Below are 27,713 nucleotides of genomic sequence, written 5' to 3'. Positions count from 1 at the left end.
GTTTATCTCTTTTGCAAGTAGGTTTAAAGAACTGGCAGTGGTTCAGATACGATATCAGTAAACTATCGAATAAGGAAACAGTGGATTAGACAAGCTGTATAAGATAATGTTCACAAGTGTGCTATACATCTCATTGAAAGAATTTATTAAACACATGAAAAATCAACTGAAAAAATATTTTCCCCTTAAAATTTTTGTTTTAAAAATAAAAATGGTTATGACCTGTAGTGTGGGGATATATAAAATATTTTGCTCAATATATTTTTCGAAGCAATAAATCCATGTAAAAATTATATAGATTTATATTTTTTATTTGATTTATTAATAAAGCAGAATATTAGTTATATAAGTATCAATTTTTAATAAAGAAACCTTATTGACTTGTGCCAATCCTGTTATGGAGACCTAAGATATGTCTGATGTAGTAGTAGCAGTGGCATTTGATACAAGAAAGCAAGTGTATGAGCTTATGCAGGATCAGCCAAAAAAAAAAAAAAAAAAAAAAAATCACACCATTCCCTCCAAATGCCTGTCCAGTTCCTCCTTAAATTTATTCAACCTATCAACTTCCACAACGACAGATGGAAGTTTGTTCCAGCAATTAACCACCCGCTGGCTAAAGGCAAATTTCCGCACATCTAATATACATCTGTCTTTTCTTAATTTCAATTTATGCCCCCTTAGGTTTGTAATCTAAACAAGTGGAAGGATCCCATCAGAATTCAGCGTGCTGAACCCATTCAAGGCCTTATATACCTTGGTCAGATCACTGCACAGGTGCCTAGTCTCCAGCCACTGCAATTTGCAGAACTTAAGCCTCTCTTGGTAAGAGGATCCCTTCATTCCCCTCACCAATCTTGTTGCCCTTCTCTGTACACGCTCAAGTAAATCTACATCCTTCCTAAAATGAGGCCTCCAGACCTGTACGCAGTACTCAAGGCGTGGCCTGACCATTGCCTTATACAGAGGGATAATCACCTCCTTTTCCCTTCTAGCAAAATTCCTATATATCATTGACAAAACCCCCATGACCTGCCCTGGCAGCCTGTCTGCATTGCTCAGAAAACTTCATATCTGACTGCACAATTACTCCCAGGTCTTTTTCATTTTCTACCACCTTAAGTGTAGTACCACACAGTTGGTACGTTTCTCTGGGGTTACTTCTACCCATATGCAGTACTTTGCATTTGTCAAGGTTAAACTTCAGTTGCCACTTCTTAGCCCATCTGCCCAAATTATCTAGATCCTGTTGCAGTAGCACACTGCCATTACTGTCATTAACAACCCTGCCAACCTTTGTATCATCTGCAAACTTCGACATTAAGCCTGATATACCTTCATCAATATCATTGATAAATATACAAAACAACAGTGGACCTAACACCGAACCCTGTGGGACTCCACTAATAACATTAGTCCAAGAAGAGCAGCACCCATTGATTACCACCCTCTGTCTTCTCGCACTTAACCATCCTTTTATCCATTGTAGCAACTTACCCTTAATACCATTCTGCTTCAATTTGTACAATAGTCTTCCATGCGCAACAGTGTCAAAAGCTTTCCTGAAATCCAAATATATGATATCAAAATTATTTTTTGCATCCAGTTCCTTTGTAACCACATCATAATATCCTATCAAATTTGTCAGACAAGACTTTCCCTTAACAAACTCATGCTGTGTCTGAATTATTGCTGCAGTCTTGTCTAGATGATCCTGCAATGCATCTTTAACCATTGACTCCATTATTTTACCCAGAACAGAAGTTAAACTAACTGGTCTGTAATTACTCGTGTCACCCTTCGATCCCCCTTTCTGAATTGGGGATACATTTGCACAACATCTCCAGTCTGTGGGAACCTCCCCTGAGTCCAAGGATGCTCTCATAATTATGGCTAAGGGTTTGCTTAGTTGCTTTGCCACCTCCTTTAATATAACTGGATAGATCCCATCCACCCCAGGTGCTTTTCTTATGTTTAACTTCAACAATTTCTCCTCCACTTTGCTTTCAGTTATTACAAAATCATCAAGTATCCTGCTACAATTTGATAACCTTCTGCCATTTTCAAACCTTAATAATTCCTCATGTGTGAATGTAGATGCAAAATACTCATTCAGTTTGTTTGATATCTGAGCAGGATCATGAACAGTCGAACCATCGATGTCAAGTGGACCAATCAGATTCATCCCCTTCCTTTTAGAGTTTATATAAGTAAAGAAATCCTTGCTGTTTTTCTTAGGATCTTTTGCCAAGGATTTCTCGTAATCTGCCTTCTCCTGCCTAACCTCCTTTGTCACCTGATTATAGACTAGCTTATATCTGCCATAGGCTTCTGAGTCACTTGATAATTTATATGCATCCCATGAATTTTTCTTCTCTATTACGAGTCTCATTAGTTCATTAGATAACCATTTAGGAACCTTGAACAATATTTCTTAATAGGTATGAAACTTTTAGTAGCTTCCATGATTGATTCCTTGAATGCTTCCCACTTAGAATTTACTGTTGGTAACATCGTCAGTTTATCCCACTGTACAGAATTTAAAAACTGTCTGAGACCACTGTACTCACCTTTACGGAAGCAAAAACCCTTTCCTTTACCCCTGATGGTAATTAAAGCTTTAAGTAAATCCCACGTCAGTACACTGTGATCGCTGCCACCTAGTTGTTCTTTTATCTGCAAATTCCTAATACACGAATGATCACTGCTGATAACCAGATCAAGAGTATTACTTTCTCTGGTTGCCTCTTGAACATGCTGCTGCAGAAAACAATCATCCAATAAATCCACAAAAGTCTGACTAGTGTGTGAGTGACCAATCCACAAGTTCCAGTCAATATCTGGGAAGTTAAAATCCCCCATTATAAGACATTCCGATTTACTAGCCCACTATTTCTCTGTACAATTGTTCATTGTACTCATTCGAGTCATTAAGCCTGTAACACACTCCTACTCTTATTTTTGCTTGCGCAGTGCTTGTCACACCAAACTGACTCAACAGTGCACTGTTCATCTATATCAACTGGATGCACTTCTTTTGATTTTATGTTTTTCTTAATTAACAGCATAACACCTCCTCCCTTTCTATCCTGTGTATCCTTTCTGTACACATTGTACTCCCCAAATTCCAGTTCAGCATTCCTTATATCTGTGTGACACCACGTCTCTGCTATCCCAACAATATCCGCCTTTGATGTCTTGACCAACACTTCAAATTCATCAAATTTATTTACTATGCTTCTAGCATTGGTATACATGCAAGCATACATGCTCCTACTCCTATTCTTAGTTACCCTAACACATCCCATATACCCACCTATTTCAGGATGACTGCCATCCATCCCTGAAACCCCCAACACCCTACGCTCCAGGTCGCTACTTATTCTAATAGAAGTTGTGCAAGAATCACCTTCACCTCTGCCTACGGCTGCTGTTAAACTATTAGTCCTTGGTTCCCCCCAAGCTAGCAGTTTTCCGACCCCACCTAACACTGCCTCGATAGCATCAGCAAATATTCTTGCACCCTTTCTATTTAAGTGTATCCCATCCCTATAGAAGCAGTCGCTCCTGTTAACAAGTACAGTCCAGGCTGAAAAATATTCTACCCCTTGAGCCTTGCACATTCTTTCCAGGGCCGAATTGATCGACAAGGCTCTCATCATATACTCCCTTCTATCGTGTCTGGGCAGAATTTCAGACACTTTCAAATTCAACCCTAATTCTCGGCTTTTGTTCAACAGTGACCTGTACTTGTTAAGTAATTCTGCCGGTCTCCTACTCCTAATATCATTAGTGCCAACGTGTACAATTATATCACTTTTTGTGCCCTTAAAAGATGATATCCGCTCTACAACGTCATCAACCTTTGCCCCTGGCAGACATACCCTGGTCCTGTTCCACCTGTCCTTTTTACAAAGCATGTTTCCTGTTTTCCTGACAATAGTCTCCAACAACTACTAGTTCCTGAAGGACCAGCGCATTCTGCCTTGGGAGTTGCTGCTGTGTTGCGTGGTGACCAAGTGCAAGCTCTGGCGTTGATGTGGGCAGCTGAGAGCCTGATGGGCCCCTCAATTTAGATCTTTCGAGGGCATCCACCGTGTCCTTCAAACTCTCATATAGGCCCATAACAATGCTGAGTTGTCGCCTGATTTCCTTACACTCCTTACATCGCGCACACACAAAGACATCCCCCCATGGCAATATCGTGTTCCGTTCCAGAGAGTTCGGCAAACATTTCACAAGTTGCACATTTTTTTTAGGCTGTGATGCGTTGGAGAATCGCCCCCCCCTCAGTTCTCCCCCGAGTCACAGCACTCTTGCCACTTTGTGCCCGTTGCTTTGCTGCTCTAGTTTGGGGCATGATACTTTAAGTTAATAAAATCAATAAATTAAATTAATTAAATGTGAATACTACGCTATCTAATAGAAACAGTGAAGCGTATTACTCTATAAATTATACATTAAAGCTACCTAACTACCTCAATTAAAAATTGAATTCCCTACCACTATATACAAAAACAATGGCTGCAATATTCAAACGAAATAACGGTTATTAAGTATTACGTATATCTACAAAAACTGTTTATCTAAATTAAAATAAAAATTACCAGCGTAACTTTAACTATAAGACTACATATTAAGTACAATATAAAATAACAATTATGTAAATAAAAAGGCAAACACTTATCGTTTTTTTCGGAGCCTGCAACTGACAGCTGTAATAAGGCCGATTGTAAGTTCTTAGAATGTTCAGACATAGGTCTCCATTGATATGAAAGCAGAACAACATGCATCAGGTTTTGTATGAAAACTGGGAAATAAGTACTCCAAATGTTAAGAATTACTTTAGTTGATGCTTGTTTAATTATGATTGTCATTTATAATAGTGAGTGAAATATTTTTAAAATGGTCAAAAATCTGTTAAAAGATAGCCAATATTCAGGTCTACCTTCGTCTTCAGGCAGTGATGAAATGGTTGCTGGAGTGCATGAATAAATTCATTCTGATCAGGAATTAACCATTTGAGAAATTTCTGAAGTGGGAATCTCCTTTACATCATTCCAGGTGATTTTGATCTTAAAATTGACTGTGCATTTAGTGTCAACTAAATTTGTTCTGGGAACCACCAGAACTATGCAGAAGAGAAGGATAGAAATGGACCCTAATTTTTCCAATTGTGCATTGTTACTGCTAGTGAAACATTGATATATAACTATGACCTTCAAACAAAATTGTAGTCCTCCCAGTGGAAGTTACAAAACTTGTTCTGACCAAAAATAGCACACAGGCTCAGTTAGATGTCAAAGCATTTTATTTTTTTTAACTCATAACATTTAGTGTATCATTCATTATGAAGTTGTTCAGAATGGCTGTTGGATGGTAAACAAGGCCTGTTATAAAGGCTGAGGGAAAAAGGTCCACCAGCTATTTGAAAATTGTAAATGGTTTTGCAGCTATGGCAATGCTCCTGTGTACAGCCCTCCCATTCAAGAATTTTTTGCCCCAGAAAACATTCCTGTAGTACCCTCCTTATTCACATGGTTTTACTGCATTTTTTTTTACTCTTCCTGAAACTCAAAATGAACCTGAAAGGATGACGGTTTGATACATTATAATCATTCAACGGAACATGATGGTGGAAGTCATTAGGCTCACAGTTGAAGACTTCTCTGGAGACATTGCTTCCAAATTGTTGAATGGTTGGGACATTTGTGTGTGTTTGGGGGGGGGGGGAAGTAATTTGAAGGGGATTACCCATAGAAATGTTGTATGTATCCTAATTTTCTTTATATAAAAATAGGGTTAGAACTTTTTAAATCGTACTTCGTACTTTACCTTTGTTTCTTTGTATTATTAATAATTATAATGTAAATTTATTTCTGAAGTTTGTTCAAAAATTTTGAACTTTTAATTCAGTGAAGTGTTTTACTTTATTAATTAATCAGTTCAGTTGCACTCTGGAGAAAACTACAGTACTGAGCACTCATTAAAGCAACAGAAAGATATATATATATATATATATATATAGAATGATTTTAAGGCGACATTGATGAATTTTAATGCAACACTAAATACATTGAATAATTGACAACGAAGTACCAAAGAATGCAGCATTGTACTCAGAAGTTGATCTAAACTACAATTGTTAAAGATACTGTTGCTGTTTGGTTGGTTGATTTCAATGTTTAATGTACCTGTTCATGTATTAAAACAGTCATTCAGACCATGGCTGGGAAGATTGTCAATGGGAGGGAACAGTATGCAGATTTGAATTCATTTGTGAATCATTTACCCAAAGAAATTACTTCAGGAATAATCTCAGGGACATGGATTCTCCATGCCACATCATCATATACACCAAATTCCACAGACCAGCAAGTCGTTATGCAAATCGAAGCAACTGCAAGTGAACGGCGACGCATGGGTCCGGACATGGTATAACTGAGCTCTGTTAATCAGTGTTACTCTTGTTCTTCAGATGGGAAAGGCAGCAGACTTAAGTGAGTTTGACAAAGGCCAAATTCTAATGGCCAGACGACTGGGTCAGAGCATATCCAAAACGACACGGCTGGTGGGGTGTTCACCATCAGCCGTGGTTAGTACCTACTGCAAGTGGTCCAAGGAGGGGGGAACTCACAAACCACAGGCGAGGTGTTGGATGACCATGGCTCATTGATGCTCGAGGTGAGCAAAGGCTCTCCTGGATGGTGTGTGGCAACAGAAGGGCGACTGTGGTGCAACTCGCCGGTAATTGGAATGCTGGTGACTGGAGTAATGTGTCACAACACACAGTACATCAAACCATGCTGAAAATGGGGCTGCATAGCCAAGGCCACTCAGAGTGCCCATGCTAATGACGGTTCACTGGCGACAGCAACTATAGTGGACACGCAAGCATCGAAACTGGACCTTGAGTGATTGGAAGAAGGTCGTCTGGTCCAACGAATCACGTTTCCTATTGCACCATATGGATGGCTGGGTATGTGTGCATCATTTACCTAGGGAAGTGATGGCACCTGGATGCACCGTGGGATGAAAACAAGCTTGTGGCGGCAATGTCATGCTTTGGGAAATGTTCTGCTGGGATATGCTGGGTCCAGTCATCCATGTGCTGGGCACTCTGATGTCTACCACCTACCTAAACATCATTGCTGACCAGGTATACCCTTTCATGGCAATGGTCTTTCCCTCTGGCGGTGCCGTCTTTCAGCAGGATAATGTGCCATGCCACACTGCTCGGATTGTTCGAGACTGATTTGCAGAACATGAGGAAGACTTCCAGGTATTGCCCTGGCCTCCAAATTCCCCAGACATCAATCAATCCCATTGAGCATCTGTGGTTTGTGTTGAAACAGCAATGCGGCATCTCAACCAACGTACCTTACAGGAATTAAAGGATCTGCTGGTTACGTGTTGGTACTAGATACCACAAGACACATTTAGAAATCTTGTAGCGTCCATGCCTCACCTGGTACGTGCTGTTTTGGCTGCACGTGAAAGATCAACATCATATTAGGTAGGTGGTCATAATGTTTTGGCTCATTGGTGTATATCATATCTAAAAAGTGTTTCCTGATTCACACGCTGAACAATGATATAGTCTTAAATTAAAAATATGTATCAACTGCTTAGCAGTTGCCACCACCTGAACCAGTCAGCCTAGTGTCAAGGTTACCACTCCTGCCAATAGGGAGGCAGGTTTCAACTATCTAAAACTTTTAACAACAAACAACTTTAAAATACTCATATGTTGTACAAGCCTGTTAATAACACTATATACAATATAAATTCAATGAATTACTATTTACAAAAAATATCTTTGCATATTGTATAGATCTCTTATTGTAAACAGATTGTGAAAGCCTTGTAAACAAACTGTAAAAATGCCTTAAAATTCTCCAAACTCTGAAAAAGTCCTGGCAGCTCAATGCGTCAGATAGACCTTTTGGAACAGCTCAGCTCAGCTCTACATTCTCTGTAGTTTACGTGCAGACACATATGTTCATTGTCTTTAGTAGCTCTGCAAGCACAATTCTGGTCCTGCACAAGTCCAAATTGCTGAAGTTGAGCCTTAAACCCATGGCCTCTGACAACCATGGGTTGGTATAGTCCTAATTCAGGTCAATTCCTGGCCTTACTCATGGTGTCCACTTCAAGGATCATCCCATAAGTAACTTGTCCCTTGTCAGACTCATCCCAATGATACTGCCAAATCCCATTGAATTCCTCATCAAATCGTTTCTTCTTTTTTGTCTTTCTTATTGTAGCTTTTTTTCAAGACAGGGACACACTTTTACTCTTGCTATCTCCACTGAGACAGCAAGTTTGGTTGCATATTATAGATATTTATTCATAATCAATATATCTACATGTTCTTGAAACTGAGGTTAGTTGCAAAGCATCATTGTAAGTTGTCCAGCAAACCCGAGCCACAAACAGAAGGGTAGACCTCTGAGTAGCTGTAAGCTGTCTTTTAACTATGGAGTTCCTAACAGCTGGACCCCATGCACGACATGGGGTCCAGCTGTTACATGAAATGTATATAATAAAAACTGTGTAACAACTGTGTATACCACCTTGATTTTTCTTTCTTAGGTATCTTGCAAGTGGCAAGCTCAGCCACAATCTAGCACAGTGCTGAGATATCTCACCTCAGGTACATGACCTACAACAAACTCTTCAGCTTGTACTGTAGGCTATCTGCTTGGGCAAAATGGTCCTTTAGCATTATGCAGTTAGTTTTAGTGGGAGAGATACTCAGCTTATGCAACTGACCCCATGGCATAATTCTGCCCATCACTAGTTCTGCTGTTTGCTCACTAACCAGCATAGAATTCCCATATATTAAAACGAAAGGGTCAGCTGCATATGCCATCAATTCACAGCCTTGCCAACTCAGATTCAAAATTTCAAGAACATAACTCCAGATAAGCAGACCTAGAATAAAGCTCTGAGGTGCTCCTTTAGTTGTACTCTTAGTGACTTACAAATTTATTATAGACATTGACTGTTGTTCCCATAAAATAGCTATGTAAAGCTGGTATAGGTTACCCAGGCACTTAATGCATCTCACTCTGCTCAGGTTGATCTCCCACCACAAGCAATCAAATGCCTCTTGAAAGTCACTGAATATCCCAGTAGCATACTCAGGATTATTTCTTACCATGGAATGATCCTAAGTATTCCTGCATGTGGAAAATGCTCTTCAATTAGTGTTCAGTTTATGTGCACAAAACTATTTTTGGAGTAAGGAGTGCTGCTATGTCTTTGTGTCTTTGAGGATCTGGAACACAATTTACCCCATGTTTTTGGTAATGGCTGATTTATTTACAATGCCTGCCATTCACTTGTTTGGTCTGTATTTCCTTGGGGTCCATTTTTACCAAACCTTAACATATTATAAGAATAGTTTGTGCCTAAGTGGAGCATTTAGGATTTCTTGGTCAGGCATGATTTCAACAGGGTAGAGCACTGGAGACAGGGTGGATTAGGCATAGCTTGCAAATTTTATCTGCCTCTTTTTTTTTTTTTATGGCATTTTAATCAGTCATGTGACAGTGCATTATGTTGGTTCATTGAAGAGAAAATGCAGAAATTCATTAAAAGAATTGTTACAACCCAACCGAAGAAACAGTCTGAGATGTATTTTGTGCCATCATTCCAACATTGCTCACTGATTCTTACTGCATATTGAGGTGCATAATTTTGTGTTAGGATAAGTACAGTGCACAGAGACCCCATATAACTGTTTCTAGTGATATTTTTCTTAATTTCATCATCATATAGTAAAACCTCACTACTTCAGACTGAAATGATATGTAAATATTTTAAAGTTGTAGTTCATAAAAACAAGCAAATTTATTCACACTCTAGCAAACATGTTAATTTAGATGACATTAGAACATAAAAATGGCAAAAAAAAAAAAACAAACCCTAACAATTTTTGGAATGTTCATGTTCAAAACAAAATTGAACATAGAGTTCCGATCAAATAGAACACGAATAATATGATTTTTTTTTTTTAAACAAAACTTAATCTGTTAAACTTTGCCAACTGTAAATTTAATCATAGGTAGATGGTCCCTTCTCAGTCTTATTAATTGGATATTTTCTGTTGAGTGAAAGCCCAACTATATTGTTTGCTTTCATTCATTTCTCTTAAGCATAGAAATATTTTTAAAATTTTCTTGTATCAGAATTAGAAAATTTAATAAAAGTATTAAGGCAACTTCTGTTGAATAATTTAACTCTTTTTCTTTACTTCTCACTTTACCAACGGATCTTTCCACTTGAACTGCTGTTACTATTTCTTTTAATTACCATATGATATCCAGCCTTGGCGTTTCTTCTAGTCACTTGTGCATCGCTAGATTAATACCCTTTTCACTACTGTTGCACAGCACATTACCAAGACCTTCATGATTGATTGTCTAAACCATTAAGAACAATGTCATCATTTTAAAGCTTTATCTATGCACCTATTATTTTACTCTGCTTTGTTCATTTCAACTTGTAGCCAAGTTGAAAATAGCACTTCTATAATTTTTAATATTGGTCACCATCTTTGTCTCCTTGCTCCTTGATTACTCAGAATTGTCCAATCACTCTTCATTTGATATAAACATTTACAGCTTATTATGACTTCCTGGTCCATGGGTTGTATGAGGCTATGGTATTGGGAGGTATGAAAAGGCACCTGAGATTGCTATCGTTACTAGATAATTTTAGTGAAAGGGTGTGCAGGTGCATTATATAACAATGTCTTATTAGAGTTGCCATGGTCTGGCGGTTATTGTGCATGATCACAATTAAGAAATTGTGGGTTTGCCACAGTTAAGAAGGTTGTGGGTTTGACCTTGTATGTGCCACGAAAGCATGGCCCACTGTGAATTTTGGTGCTGGAGATCCGGCTGCTCTTAATTCAGTATGTTTGTAGTCACAATGAATATTGTAAACTCTTTGGAACTTGGTCATATTGAGAATAAATGTATATTTATTTATTAATGTTTTCATTTGCATTTAATTTTTCCTTTTAAATCGTTTTACATCTTTTGTCTGTTTTTACTGCCTCCCATAGTCATTGAACAAAGATCAGCTATTAATTAATGTTTAACTAATATGTATGAATTATGCAGTAGTAGTAGTAGTAGTGGCATGTGATGCAAGTGTTATGAGCTTATGCAGCATCAGCCAAAAAAAAAAAAAAAAAAAAAATTCACACCATTCCCTCCAAATGCCTGTCCAGTTCCTCCTTAAATTTATCTAACCTATCAACTTCCACAACAACAGATGGAAGTTTGTTCCAGCAATTAACCACCCGCTGGCTAAAGGCAAATTTCCGTACATCTATTCTACATCTGTCTTTTCTTAATTTGAATTTATGCTCCCTTAGGTTCGTAACCTGAACAAGTGGAAGGATCCCATCAGAATTCAGCGTGCTCAATCCATTCAAGGAGTGTTTCATGTTTTCTACCTACTCTGATAGAATGGCATTATGATTAAATGTATCAGGGTAACTCGAGATTTTTTTTTTTTTTTTTTTTGCTGGTGCAGCATAAGCCTCAGGCTTCCTTGCACCATATAGCTAATAATAAATAAATAACATCAAATAACTACTAGACCATAATTATTGTGTAGCATTTGCATCTTCTAAACGAAAGGCAGTCCTAATTAGTCTGAATTATTTAGATTCAACTTTATTTCATTTTTCTGGGGTTGGAGTGGTTGGGTAAAGGGACCTCTGATTACCTATATAATAAAATATTGCTTTTTTTATGTAATTTGGTCTTTTTGGAAATTTTTATTTGCTTTGCATTTTTTATTTTATTTATTTACTTAATCAGAATGTCATAATGATGAATGTTTCAAAATATATGTTACATTTTATTCACTTGTTTTATACTTTTTGTTTCTACTAGTGTCAAAGCCAAACATAAAACCAAGCAGAAAAGAATTATTACTAAAGTGGAAGGCTGAGAAGGAATTGAAAAAAAAATTGCAAACAGAAAAGCAAAAGCCTTCTTTTAAAGTAACACGAATTTCGCACTCACTACTTCCTCCTCCTCCTGCTGTTTTAACTTCTTCCCAAAATCAGTCAACAAAAAAGGTCAGCTATTAATTAAACATTAATAACTAATATATATATTAATTATGCAATAACATTTTCATTTTCTTTCTCCTCTAATAGAATGTTATGACTAAGTGCATAAAGAACATATAAATATTAGACCAGAATGAAATTTATTGTTTATATAATAATAATATTAACCTGTATGTAGTGGTTATGGTTCTGTGTTATTGATATGTGGTTATGGTGAAAGTCTGCAGGTATTCTATGCTGCAACTTAGTAGCATTTTAATTGTTCAGCAAACTAGAACAGTAAAAAAAAAAAAAAAAAAAAAAAGTGTTCGCATGATAAACGTATTCGTTTCAATGCTACACTTCATGCATTGGTGTTTTCTTTGATTCTGTGCGGTTACAAGCATATTTGTGCAGAGGAAACACTTCCAGTTGGTTGGGCTGGATGGTCTTGCCCTTCCCTTGTGGTAGCCATGTAGGGGACAGCACCACTTGTACCACTTTATCCTGCACCACACTTGATGCAGTATGATTATTACTTCTCTTTTACATCATCATCTATCTATGGAGGTGGACCTGTTTAGCTTTAGCTTACATCCAGTGGTAGTGTTAGTTCTTGGGAGCAACACCAAATGGTGCCACTGTCTGCTGCCATGGTCATTATTATTAGCTATATAGTGCAAGGAAGCGCCTGAGGCTTATGCTGCACCAGCCAAAAAAAAATTTCTGAATTAGAGAGTGTGTCAAAAGTAGAAGGGAATCACCAAGAAAGAGAAGAATGATGATATTCAGCTCAGGAGCCTGGGTATGCCAAGCCCATACTCACCAGATATGAGCCCCTACCTCCCCAATAACATAGGTTTTTTTTTTTTTTTTGTTTTTGTTTGTAATTCGTTCCAAGTCCTTGGAAGTTAAATTTCGCTATACAGTAATACCCCGACTTACGCTACCCCGACTTACGCGAACTCAGAGTTACGCGGTTCTTGATTTTTTCGTTTGGCAACGCTGCCGCCCACTATCTTCAAGGTCGTTTTTCATATGTTATCGATATACGGTGCGACGGCGGAGAATGAGAGCGAAAGATGAACAAAATTCAACTTTGTTGCTTTTATGTTTTTTATATCAGTGAAGGGGAAACACATTTCACCATAATAACGTAAAAACCAACACAATTCCAGCTATCGGTATAATTGCAAATGCAATTAGATCGAGTTTAGTACCAGTTTATAACAGATTTCACTAGCAGAAACGCAATTGGATTTTTATTGTTTTATGGTAGTAACCCCTAGAAATGTGAGGTGTTAATAGCGTATCTCTGCCTTTATGGTGTTGTTTATTCAGTTGCTACATGCGCGCAGCTTTGTTTATGCGTATCAAGCGTGCCTCCTCGTTTTGTAATTGTGCTTTATTCCCTAAAAATGAGTAAAATACTTAATTAAAAGGTGTGAAAAGGAAGCGTCCTGGTGAAGACACTGCAGATTCAGAGAGAAAAAGAAAAGCAATTATCGATAAACAGAGGCGGATCGGGTCAAAAATTCTTACCCAGGAAAATTTATAGTGGCCTCATACTATGGTTTATGGCCAAAATCACACTGGCCCACCGGGGTTTCCCCGGTAAGGCTTATGGCCAGTCCGCCTCTGTCGATAGAGAAAAAATATGAAATTGTGAAACGCTTTGAGCGAAATGAAAGACCATGTGATATTGCACGTGCTACAGGCCTAAATGAAGCAACGGCGAAAAACACATGGAACGAAGAACGCGTTATAGCTACAAAGCAAGGAATAAAAAAAATTATTAGCTTGCTACGAAGATATTCTGCGTGAAAAAAAGAACGCGCTGTGTCGTCAGACGAATTTGTTAGATTTTATGAAGCCATCGAAATAACTTTTTAACGTAAGTCATTTGTTTTTTAATACATATTTTGTATTAATATGTATAAAGAACTGCAATTTTATTAATATTTTTCTTCTAAACTAGTGTTTTTGTTAGTCCTTGGTCCCAATTAAGCAAAATTTATATGTATTTATATGCAAAGTTGTACCCCGACTTACGCGAATTCGACTTACGCGATTTTCGTCGGACCCACCTATCGCGTAACTTCGGGGTATTACTGTATTATTAAGCTATTTATCTCTCTAAAAGTTCATATTTATAAGGGAAATTGCACTACATTTTCATCGTTATCATATGTTTCCATTATAAGAATCAGTTTTGAACACCTTTGTGATATTTTTCTAAAGCATGTTTCTGGAGGTCACAACCAAAAACAAAAAACATTTGCACCTTCAGGTTTATTGGGCTTTTCTGTTAGCACAATCTTTTATAAATGTGTAGCAAACTCTATCTTATTGCATTCGCGATAATACTGATAACTGGAATTCTGTGGGTTTTTACGTTATGGTGAAATGAGTTTCCCCCTTCACTGAAATCTTCAATCGTATAAAAATCAAATTTTCAGAAACTTCTCTTTATTCCTATTTATGTATTACAATGATGAAGGGAAAGGGACCAACGGAAAGTGCAAGTGCTGACAATGCCAGGAAACAAAACAAAATTGATTTAGAAATGAAGATGAAAATGATTAAGAAGCAGGACAAAGTTTGTCATCTATTGCACGGGAATTAGGTCTTATTACTCTTATTAGGTCTTCAATAGTGAATTCTATTTTAAGGGCCAGTGCATGTATAAAATAACATGTTAAAGGATCAATGCATTTAAGATCAACAGTGATCGTGAAAGAGTGTTCAGGTGCTATATTGAAGATGGAAAAGCTATTAATAATATGGATGGAAAATGAGTTTCAGAAGTGAGTGCCCCTGAGTCCAATGGCCATTTAAGCAAAAGCAAGAAGTATTTATGAAGGTATTAAGGATAAGTACGGTGAACCCCAAGTTAGTGGCAAGCAATGGGTGGTGGAATAGATTCAAGCATCGCGTTGGTTTCTGAAGTTGCCAGTGCTGAATCTGCAGCTGCAGAGAAATTTTTGTGATGTTTTGAAAAAAATTCTTAATGAAGGCGGCTATTCAACACAGCAAATTTTTAACGTTGACGAGACCTCTGTATTAGAAAAAAATGCTGGATCGAACATACATTGGCAAAGAGGAAAGACAATGAGGTTTCAAGGCTTCAAAAGATAGCACCACGCTCTTGTTTGGGGTTAATGCAGCGGTAGATTATAGATTAATACCACTACTTGTGTACCATTCTGGAAATCCTCTTGCATATAAGGGCAACAATAAATCCACCTTACCCGTGAATTTCCGATCCAACCCGAGAGCATGGATAACAGTATCTCTCTGTCTCTCTCTCTCTCTCTCTCTCTCTCTCTCTCTCTCTCTCTCTCTCTCTCTTTGAGTATTGGTTTAAATTCAGCTTCATTCCAGAGGTTCAAAAATATTGTAAAGACAACGAAGTTCCTTTCAAGATTTTGCTATCTATTAGATAATGCTCTTGGACATCCTACCCATCTAGATGATTTCAGTTCGAACGCGAGAGTCATATTTCTACTGCCAAACACGACTTCACTCATCCAACCTCTGGATCAGGGTGTTATTTCGAATTTAAAATTTACTATCTACGCACAACATTTGTTCAGCCATTGTCTGCGGTAGACAGTGAGAAAAATTTTACGTTAAGAGACTTTTGGAAATCTTAAAATATTTACCACGGCATCTTAAACATTATTAAAGCCTGGGCGGAAATTGCTAAAAGTTGTTTAAATGGCACATGGAAGAAAATATGCCCACAGCACGTAAAAGGGTTTGAAAAAGATGAATCATATGAAGAGGTTACAGATTAGATTGTAAAGGTTGCAGAGCTACTTTAGTTGGAGGTTGTTGCCAAAGACTTGAGGGAATTAATAGAGGAAGAAGAGAAGGAATTATACAATGAAGAACTTATTGACTTGCAGGCAGCGGTAGTGAAAGAAGAAAATGATGACAAAGCTCAAGATGAGTCAAATGAGGAGCAAAGATGCTTCATCACCAGAGAAATGGTAATGGTATTTTGTGAAATTGTAATGGCAAAGTTGGAGAAGATGGATCCTGACAGCGAACGATTCTTAAAAGTTAACAGAGGGGTGAATGATATGCTTGCTTGCTTGCTACAAAGAAATCGATGATGAAAAGAAAAACGCCACCATCCAGTCATCCATTAATATCTCCGCAACGGTGTACTTATCAGCTGAAGACGTCGATTCTGGCAACGATGCTCGAGAGGTAAAACTTACTGTCTCCTCTTTTTTATAATTTTTAAATTGTACATGTTTGTAATTTTTTCTGTGAATGAGATAAAAAGTTGAATAAATAATTCTATTCATATGTTCATCAACATTTCTTTTTTGATTCAATCAATTCAGCGAGCACGGTTGCGAGTGCTGCACAAGCACGGGGGAAATTCTGACGTGTAGAGTTCAGCGGCATGCAACTCTTGTGTTAATTGGGGAGTGGCTGTATACTTAAGTATAGTGGTATGCTTATAGACATTTATTGTTATCTATGGTGCATTATAGTTACATGGTTGCCAGCTCTCCAGATTTACTATGGGGAATCTGCCTTTTTGATGCATTTTTTTTCAAAAAAATAGTAAAACTATGACTTTGCAGTTAAATTCTGAATTTTAAAAAATTCTATAAATTTGTTTATTTTTGTTAATCAATTAATTATCAGGCTGCTGGTTACATTGCATGAAATATGAGGAATTTGGAATGCAAGGAAACAATGCTGTTCTCTGTTACGTGTGATCACAGTGTGTCATCATATTTGTGTGGTGTAATGAACACAGTTCTCCACTAAAATTAGTATTAGTAGTTGCATTAGGCCTAAATGGTTATCTAATGAACTAATGAGACTCGTAACAGAGAAGAAAAATGCATGGGATGCATATAAATTATCAAGCAACTCAGAAGCCTATGGCAGATATAAGCTAGTCTGTAATCAGGTCACAAAGGAGGTTAGGCAGGCGAAGGCAGATTACAAGAAATCCTTGGCAAAAGATGCTAAGAAAAACAGCAAGGATTTCGTTACTTATATAAACTCTAAAAAGAAGGGGATGAATCTGATTGGTCCACTTGACATTGATGGTTCGACTGTTGATTGATCCTGCTCAGATAGCAAACAAACTGAATGAGTATTTTGCATCTTCATTCACACATGAGGAATTATGTTGAATGCAGTATGTGAAAATGGCAGAAGGTTATCAAATTGTAGCAGGATACTTAATGATTTTGTAATAACTGAAATCAAAGTGGAGGAGAAATTGTAGAAGTTAAACATAAGAAAGGCACTTGGGGTGGATGGGATCTATCCAGTTATATTAAAGGAGGCGGCAAAGCAACTAAGCGAACCCTTAGCCATAATTATGAGAGCATCCTTGGACTCAGGGGAGGTTCTCACGGACTGGAGATGTGCAAATGTATCCCCAATTCACAAAGGGGGATCGAAGGGTGACACAAGTAATTATAGACCAGTTAGTTTAACTTCTGTTCCGGGTAAAATAATGGAGTCACTGGTTAAAGTGGAGTCACAAGATGCATTGCAGGATCATCTAGACAAGACTGCAGCAATAATTCAGACACAGCATGGGTTTGTTAAGGGAAAGTCTTGTCTGACAAATTTGATAGGATATTATGATGTGTTTACAAAGGAACTGGATGCAAAAAATAATTTTGATATCATATATTTGGATTTCAGGAAAGCTTTTGACACTGTTGTGCATGGAAGACTATTGTACAAATTGGAGCAGAATGGTATTAAGGGTAAGTTGCTACAATGGATAAAAGGATGGTTAAGTGCGAGAAGACAGAGGGTGGTAATCAATGGGTGCTGCTCTTAGTGGACATGTTATTAGTGGAGTCCCACAGGGTTTGGTGTTAGGTCCGCTGTTGTTTTGTATATTTATCAATGATATTGATGAAGGTATATCAGGCTTAATGTCGAAGTTTGCAGATGATACAAAGGTTGGCAGGGTTGTTAATGACAGTAATGGCAGTGTGCTACTGCAACAGGATCTATATAATTTGGGCAAATGGGCTAAGAAGTGGCAACTGAAGTTTAACCTTGACAAATGCAAAGTACTGCATATGGGTAGAAGTAACCCCAGAGAAACGTACCAACTGTGTGGTACTACACTTAAGGTGGTAGAAAATGAAAAAGACCTGGGAGTAATTGTGCAATCAGATATGAAGTTTTCTGGGCAATGCAGACAGGCTGCCAGGGCAGGTCATGGGTTTTGTCAATGATATATAGGAATTTTGCTAGCAGGGAGAAGGAGGTGATTGTCCCTCTGTATAAGGCAATGGTCAGGCCACGCCTTGAGTACTGCGTACAGGTCTGGAGGCCTCATTTTAGAAAGGATGTAGATTTACTTGAGTGTGTACATAGAAGGGCAACAAGATTGGTGAGGAGAATGAAGGGATCCTCTTACCAAGAGAGGCTTAAGTTCTGCAAATTGCAGTGCCTGGAGACTAGTCACCTGCACGGTGATTGAGTTGTATAAGGCCTTGGGTTGAGCAAGCTGAATTCTGATGGGATCCTTCCACTTGTTCAGATTACGAACCTAAGGGGGCATAAATTGAAATTAAGAAAAGACAGATGTAGAATAGATGTGCGGAAATTTGCCTTTAGCCAGCAGGTGGTTAATTGCTGGAACAAACTTCCATCTGTCATTGTGGAAGTTGATAGGTTGAATAAATTTGAGGAACTGGATAGGCATTTGGAGGGAATGGTGTGTTTTTTTTTTTTTTTTGGCTGATGCTTAATGATAAGCTCATACGCTTGCTTTCTTGCATCACATGCCACTAATACTACTACTATTAGGAAAAAAAAAAAAAATAGGCCTAGAACTTCCTACATCACCTTTCTATCCCCTCTAATAAAGTCTACATTTTTCTTAAATTTATTCAAAGTACTCACTTTGCTCCTTCCTTTAATTTGTCATTTTATGTGTATTGACAATGCAAGAGTAAGGGTGCCATCAACTCAGCAACTAGCTTACCCAATCCATTCAAAGCCTGATCTCCTCATAGGTATCACACAATTACGGTGTAACATTTCAGAATATATATATGCAAGATTTTCCATGTATTGTAAATTCAGGAAAGGCAGCATGTAGAATGTGATTTTTTTTTTTAAATTTTAAGTTGTGGGAAAGAGAATGCATCAGCAGTGGCAAATGATGCAAGAAAGCAGGCATATACAGTATCAGCCAAAAAAAAAAAAAAAAAAAAAAAACCACACTTCCCTTTTTATCTATTCATTCCCTCCAAAAGTTTGTCTAATTCTTCCTAGAATTTATAGCTTCCACAACAACAGATGGAAGTTCTTTCCAGCAATCAACCACTTGCTGGTTTAAGGCAAATTTCTGCATATCTATTTTTCCTCAATTTGAATTTTTGCTCCCTCAGGTGCATAATCTGAGCAAGAGGAAGAATTCCATCAGCATTGAGCTTGCTCAAACCATTCAAGGTGTTATACACCTCAATTAGATCACCTCGCAGGTGTCTAGCCTCCAGGTGCTGCAATTTGCAGAACTTAGCCTTTCTTGGTAAGAGCACTCTCTTTGTTCCCCTCACCAATCTTGTTGCCCTTCTCTGTAGTCATTCCAGTTCTCCATCCCTCCTAAAATTAGGCATCCGGACCTGTATGCAGTTTTCAAGATGTGGCCTGACCATTGGCTTATACAAGAGGATAATCACCTCCTTATTCCTGCTAGTAAAGTTCCTGTATATCATTGACAAGACACCATGAGCTACTCTGTCTGCACTGCTCAGAAATTGTTATAGCTGACTGCACAATTACCCCCAATTGTTTTTCATTCTACACTACCCTGAGTGTAGTACAGCACAATTGGTACATTAGTCTGCAGTTACTGCTACCCATATGCAGTACTTTGACAAATGCAATGTTAATCTTCATCTGCCTAACCTTTCTAGATCCTCTTGCAGTTGTACTGCCATTACTGTTATTAACAACCCTGCAAACTTGAACATTAAGCCTGATATACCTTCATGAATATCATTGTTAAATATACCAAACAACAATGGACCCAACACCGTACCCTGGAGGATTCCACTAATAATATTAGTCCAGTAGTGTCTATTGATTACCACTCTCCATCTTCTCCCACTCAACCATCCCTTTATCCATAGCAGTAACTTTCCCTTAATGCCACACTGGTGAAATTTGTACAGCAGTCTTTTATTTGCAACAGTATCAAAAGCTTTCCTGAAATCAAAGTATACGATATCAAAATTATTATTTGTGTCAAGTTCCTTTGTGACCACATCATAATATCCAATCCAATTGGTAAGACAAGGTTTCTCCCAAACAACCCCATGCTGTGTCTAAATTATAACTGCAGTCTTACCTAGATGATTCTGCATTTCTTTAACGAACGACTCCATAATTTTCCCTGGAACAGAAGTTTAACTGACAAGTCTGTAATTACTCTGGTCATCTTTTGATCCTCCTTAGTGGGGATACATTCACACACATGCAGTCTGTATGGGACCTCCCCTGAATCTAAGGATGCTCTCATAATTATGGCTAAGTGTTTGCTTACTGTCTTTGCTGCTTCCCTTAATATAATTGGATAAATTGCATCTATCCCAGGTGCCTTTCTTATGTTTAACTTCAACAATTTCTCTTCCACTTTCCTCTCAGTTATTATAAAATAATTTCGCTCCATGTTAGAGTGATAAATTTCTGGCCTCCACTGCCCTAGAGAATTCCTCTTGTGTGAATGTAGATGCAAAATACTCATTGAGTTTGTCAGCTACCTGAGCAGGGTCATCAACAGTCGAACCATCGATATGAGGTAGACCAATTGATTCATCCTCTTCCTTTTTAATGTTTACATAAGTAAAGCAGTCTTTGTGGCTCTTGTTTCCATCTTTTGCCAAAGATTTTTTGTAATCTACCTTTGCTTGCCTAACCTCCTTTGTAACTTGATTACAGATTAGCTTGTATTTACCATAGGGTTTTGTGTCGCTTGATAATTTATATGCATCACATGCATTTTCCTTTTTTTTTTTTTTAAGTGCTTGGCTTTTATTAAAAGTTCATTGAAATTGAACAAATAACAGCCTAAGGGAATACTCCATATAGAGTTTCTGTGCAGAAATTACTTTTGCTATATTTGAATATGTCAAATTCTTTTTTAATCTTCTCCAATGAACTGCAAATCTCTCTTCATGACCGTGGGGAAAATGTGAAAGGTATACAAGCAACATGGCAAATTAGCAATGCCGAAATACTGAAAATTCTTGTATTGTGCATAAGCTTGAAACCTGAAAGTTTTTTCCATTGTACAGTAAACTGAAAAGTAGCAATGTTTTGCACATATTTAAAACGTAATTTGGTACCATACATAATGGTTGTCTATAGAAACTGAGCTATTGATTTTCCCACAGGAAATTAAAAACTGTTGTTAAATATCTGTCCATGAATATAAGTAGTTAGTTATAGTGTGTCTGAAGAGTAACTTTTGGTGAGCAACAAGAAGCATCCTTTCCCACCACACCATAAAATTAAATTAGAACAATGGAAATTGCATTGCAGAACGTGTAGGTACATGCACACGCACATACACTTTGCAGTTTCAAAAAAGGGATATGTGAGACTATTTTATGTTAGAAGATACCTTTATGATTCTTAGAACACAATGCCAAATTCTCAAGAATTCATATTCATTTAATAATTAATCTTGTATCAACAATTAAATGTATGTGAATTCTTGTTTCTTCTTTGCTCTCTAACACTGGTCAAGAAAAATTTTTTTTCATACCTATGGATCAAAACTTGCAGGTTCTAAATGAAATTGATCTGCTTTTTCTAAAAATAATAAATTCTCTATCATGTCTTCATTGAAAGATATATTGAAATTTTGATAACTTAATGAATGACTAATTTCAAATATCATACAATAATACATATGCTCTCTTAAAAATGAGTCTTATTAATTTTAAAATACTTTAATCAAATGTATAATATACTGCATATATTCTATATCCTTAGAAATGTTTGCCACTCAGTTTTTGTCATAGTCCATTTTCCTTTCCTTCTTAAGAAACCAGCAGTAATCTTATAATATAATTAGTAAAGGACATTACATGGTTTCTATCTGTACAGTAAATTATATACTATGTATAATAATATATATATAATATGAAATCATATAATATTAATATGAAATGAAATTATTAACAAAATAGGTTTTATTAAACTCATATAGAATTCAAGCTCAATTTCTACATTAAATTGTTAGCAGGTGATGTTTCAGGATTATTACTGAACCCCATCATCAATGTAAAATAAATTGGACAATTTATTTCAGAGGTAATTACAGCTTAAATTCTTTAATTTTTAGATTATGTTATAAGACAGTATCATGTGTGTTCATAGATAGAAACTTGTTTTATCTTATGTTTTTTTTCTTCTTTATAGTACTATTCTAGGTTCTGAACACACATCATACTGCTTTTGCATCGTTGATGTCTTGATGAAAGCATTCCCCTTCATTGTTACTTACATATCCCAAATTTTTGAGGGTAGAGGAGGGGAGGAAATGCAGATGAGAATGAAGAAAATGAATTTTCAAAGACATTTGGTAACCAATGTCTTTATCACATTGCAGTAAAACTGACAACAGAGATTCATAATATCTTTTCCTTCTTCCAAGAAATCCATGCACAACTGCTTTAATCATTATTTTGTAGCTTTGTTTCAAATACATCATCTTTGAGGAGTTCATTTATTTGAGGCTCAATGAAAACTTCTTTAAGTTAAATTGTGAAACTCTTAGGTAGCAGAATCTACTTTCTTCCCTCCTCTGGTAAAAATTCCTCCCTCTTTTCCTGCTGCTGCACAATGTAATGTTTTCAGTTTCTGTTGTTGTATAAATTCTCCACAAACATAAAAACAACAATATTTTGTCTAACCTCCTCCATATAGAATGGTCCAGTAATTCAGTTATATTAAGATCACAACAGATGTTCCAAGTAAAGTAATGCATTTCCAATATTCTGCAAAACTGAATTGTGAGGAATGAGTAAATATATGCCACAATAATTAGGATTGTGTCCAACCCATTTCATTCAGAAGATCACTAATATCTTTACAGAAACACATACTGTCTTCCATAATGAAACGTTTTAAACACTTTTTGACATTTTCAATACACTATAATTTTAGTTCCATGCAAATAAGTTCCACTGTTGTAACCTAGAACCAAGGAGTTCTACTTGCTCTTTAAATACTTTTAAATCACAGTCATTCAGCCATCATTTAATTAAGTGCAACAAATTATAATTTTCTGGTTAGTAATCCAAATCTGTTTGCTAGTCCAGCAAAGTCTGCAACACAAGAATCTTTCCTATATTCATCTCATGTTTCTGTAGGATTGTGTATTGGCAGATTTTCATTATGTGGAATAGGCCTTATTGAGACTTTAGGATATTTGACACTGTCCTTCCTTTTTTCTGGACATATCTGATATTTTTGTCATATTGAAATAGCAATTGTCAATGTGGGTGTCTGGAACAGCAAAAGGCATACTTTTAATTTTCTCAGTTAGTCTCACTAATCTTCCAACCAAAGTAGAAAGAATATGCATGTTTAGTAATACTGTAGATTTTCTGTTTGAGTTATTGTTGTAAACTGTCCACACAGGTAGCAGAAATTGTCAGGGTGATTGTTCTGCTTAAACTTTTAAGTTTAATCAGAACAATTTCATCAGAATAAACACTTTGTTCTGTTTAAACAATTGAACAATACAGTGCTAAGCAAAAACATACAAGAAACAAACAGTATATAATAGGTATGCAGATAAACTGCACACATACAAAACAATTGTCTTTCTGTTATTTAGAAATAGAGAGATGAGAGGAAGACAAGGTTGAACATGTTAACCCTCCCAATCGCTACTGTCTATAAGAACACGAAAAAATTATTATTTGCAGTTAATACAACAGGTTAGTGTCATATCTGCTTCTCTTAATTTTAGTAAGAATATAGCTGATATATTAATGGAGGTAAAAAAAAAAGCATATTGGCCAGTGTAATTAACAGATTTCAAAATTTTTAACAGAGCGAAATCAATGAAAACACTTCTTTAAAGGTACATTACATTGAATTTCAGCTGTGAGCAGACTGGTTGAAGAGCACAGTACTGATAATCTCTGAGTTGCAAATGACCTAATGCATTTAGCTATGGATTAAGGGACCACAACTTTAATACCGAATTTTGATGACTCCACAATGCTACAAAGTTTATAATAGGATGCACCTATCACTGGTCTCCTCTCTTTGGGAAATGCACTGTGTGGGATTATTCTTGAATCATAACAGCCATTTGAATCATCAAGTGACTGTTATGCTATAGTTTCTTTATGACTACTTAATTTCTTTTCTTATAGAATTGAGATCAGTAATAAATTAAGGAAATATTTTCTCAGCAAGATGAAGCTCAACCTTCCACACTGCAATTATGTGCTGTTGAATTTATTTCATGAAATTTGAGGATTGTGTAAAATTAAAAATAAATGTCCTGATTTATTTAAGATATGGGCAGTCGTGACTGTTGTTATTACTTTATTATAGGGATTTGTAAAGGTTAATTTCTACTAAAATAACCCACGCATGACTTCAATAGTTGTGAATGTTAACTGTTGTGGAGTACTGATGATCAGACTACAACTTTGTTACATTCTTTTCATCACTGTTTACCCACTACACATAATACAGCCACTCCTTGGCTTACGTAAGGGTTGTTGTTCGAGCCCGTCGCCACCAAATATGGAGGATGCGGAAAGGTCAGAGAATGACGACCGCATATCCCGGAGCAATATGGCCTTAGTTGCTAATGCTCCAAATAGCAATAACAAACGTAAGGGTTGTGTTCTGTGGAACTTTGTCAGTTGGAATTTTCCTAAATGTTCATGCAGCACTCGCAACTATGCGTGCTGAATTTGATTGAAGCAAAAAAGAAATGTTTGATGAACATGTAAATAGAATTATTTATTAAATTTTTTTATCTCGTGCACAGGAAAAAGTTCAAAATTATAAAATTACAAAAAGACATTATGCCTGTCTTAGGCATAATGTCAGCAAGCTCTACCTTTTGAGCATTGTTGCCAGAATTAACTCTCCAGCTGAAAAGCATGCGACTACAGAAGTTGAAGGCTCTGGAAATTTAGAAGGGGTTTTTTCAAACTCAATTTTTCCACATTTTTCCAACATCACAAAATTTCTCTGCAGCTGCAGTATTGGCACTGGTGACTTCACCACATACTTTAATGTTTTGGAAACCAGTGTGATGTTTGAACCTATTAAACCACCCATTGCTTGCCACGAACTTGGCTTGGGGTTTGCCGTACTTATCCTTAATATCTTCATAAATACTTCTTTGCTTTTACTTGAATGGCTATTGGACTCAGGGGCACATATTATTAATAGCTTTTCCATCTTCGATATAGCACCTGAACACTGTTTTGTGATCACTGTTGATCTAAATGCGTTGATCCTTTAACATGTAACTTGCTGAGATTAAGAATTTGAGGGGGGCATAGATTCAAATTGAGGAAAGACAGCTATAGAATAGATGTGCAGAAGTTTGCCTTTAGCCAGTGGGTACTTGATTGCTGAAATAGACTTCCATCTGTTGTTGTGGAAGTTGATAGCTTAAATAAATTTAAGGCTGAACTAGACAAACATTTGGAGTGACTGGATGGGTGAATTGGGAATGGGTTTTTTTTTTTTGTCTGATGCTCTATAAGTCTTCTTTCTTGCATCATATGCCTCTGCTAATGTTCTTTTATACTTGCACTGCACTCACTGTTGAAGCAGCGAGACCTAATTCTGTGCAATAGATGAAAAACTTTGTCCTGCTTTGTACTTCTTAATCATCTTCATTTCTAAATCAATTTTGTTTCGTTTCCTAGCACTGCAGGCACTGGCATTTTCTGTTGGTCCATTTCCCTTCACCATTGTAATAAGTAAATAGGAATGAAGAGAAGATTCTGAAAATTTATTTGTTTTTTTATATGATTGAAGATTTCAGTGAAGAACTCATTTCACAATAATACCGTAATGTAAAAACCCACAGAATTCCAGTTATCGGTATTATCAAAAATGCAATAAGATTGAGTTTACTACCCATTTATAATAGATTGTGCTAACAGAAAAGCTCAATAAACTGGAAAGTGCAAATTATTTTTATTGTTTTATGGTAGTGACCTCCAGAAATGTATTTTAGAAAAATATCAGAAAGGCATTCAAAATTGATTCTTATAATTGAACATATGATAACGATGAATGTGTAGTGCAATTTCCATTATAAAAATGACCTTTTAATTAAAGAGATAAATAGCTTAGTTACATAGTGAAAATTTCAATTTCTGAGGTCTTGGAACAAATTATCAAAAAAAAAAAAAAGTGTTGTTGGGTTCACATTATGATAATATTTTCTCAATACCTCCATTTTTTCCTACGGGATGCAAAATAAGTTTCCATGATTTTTATAAGTTTTCACCAGCCAGCAAAAACTTGTGTAAAGTAGAATTTTCGTAAGTCGAGTATTACGTAAGCCGTAATGAGATTGCCTGTATTATTATTAGCTACATGGTGCAAGGAAGCCTGAGGCTTATGCTGCACCAGCCAAAAAAAAAAAAAAATTCCTGAGAGAGAGAGAGTCAAAAGTAAAAGGGAATCACCAAGAAAGAGAAGAATGATGATTTCCAGCTTAGAACCCTGGGTGTGCCAAGTCCATACTTACCAGATGTGAGCCCATTCCACATAGTTATGGAAAAACCTTGCTGCTTTTGTAAGTAGTTGAGAAGATGCTGCAGCTTCTTATAGTAAAAATATTTCCACATGAATAAAAATACTCAGATATTTATTGCATTGTATGAAGAATATATGCTGTTCAAATAGTTACATCTTTTACTAAGTACTTTTATAATTTCTTGTAATTAAGATTTATTCAAGCATTTTACTGAATTTTTTTATATTTTGTTTTATTTGAATTTTTTGTTCTATTTATTTATATTTATATTTTTTCCATTTAGGTGTTTAAAGAATCTACAATCAAAAATTCAGGTCGTCAAACAAATTTGATACCAGTTCCTTCATTCAGAAATGGTATAACTCTAAAGAGTTCTTGCTCTTCAAATGTAGCTGCACAGGTTGGTGTTATATGTGAGATATCTTGCAATCAAGAGCAGACCCTAAATAAGAAAGACCATTTTTAGTCTGTATTTAAAATGTATATAAAGCTTAAGCTAAAATATCCCCAGGGGCTCACATCTGGTGAGTATGGGCTTGGCACACCCAGGGTCCTGAGCTGGTTATCATCATTCTTCTCTTTTTTGGCGATTCCCTTCTTCTACTTCTCTCTCTCTCGAGTAATTCAGAAAATCAGGCTTCCTTGCACTATATGGCTAATAATAAAATATAGATGACACTAAGTATTAACAAAGTAAATAGTAATTAGTACTTTGATTGAAAAGACTGTGTTACTTGGTATGGAATGAATGCTTTATACATTTCAAATCTTCTTTCAAGTGTCCTTTATTAGTTCCATTGCAGACTTAATGATTTGAAAATGTGTGTGTGTGTAGGAGTTTCAGAGAGATTACTT

The 27,713-nt window shown here is 36.5% G+C and overlaps 1 protein-coding gene across 1 annotated transcript in view; it reads left to right on the top strand.

The window, feature by feature from the left end:
* The window catches only part of LOC150091023 (uncharacterized), a 34,512-nt gene extending 7,188 nt beyond the window's left edge, over positions 1-27,324 (top strand). The window contains exons 2-3 of the mRNA XM_090380525.1: positions 11,919-12,106; positions 27,142-27,324. Coding sequence (XP_090236651.1) covers positions 11,919-12,106; positions 27,142-27,324 — 371 coding nt within the window. The remainder of the gene's footprint in view (positions 1-11,918; positions 12,107-27,141) is intronic.
* Positions 27,325-27,713: the final 389 nt, after the last annotated feature.

This window comes from Mastigoproctus giganteus, chromosome 1 (genome assembly GCF_048544385.1).
Source record: "Mastigoproctus giganteus isolate SK-2022 chromosome 1, ASM4854438v1, whole genome shotgun sequence".
Classification (NCBI taxonomy): domain Eukaryota; kingdom Metazoa; phylum Arthropoda; class Arachnida; order Uropygi; family Thelyphonidae; genus Mastigoproctus; species Mastigoproctus giganteus.
The sequence above is the reverse complement of the archived record's forward strand: the minus strand, read 5'-3'. Positions and strand labels throughout refer to the sequence as shown.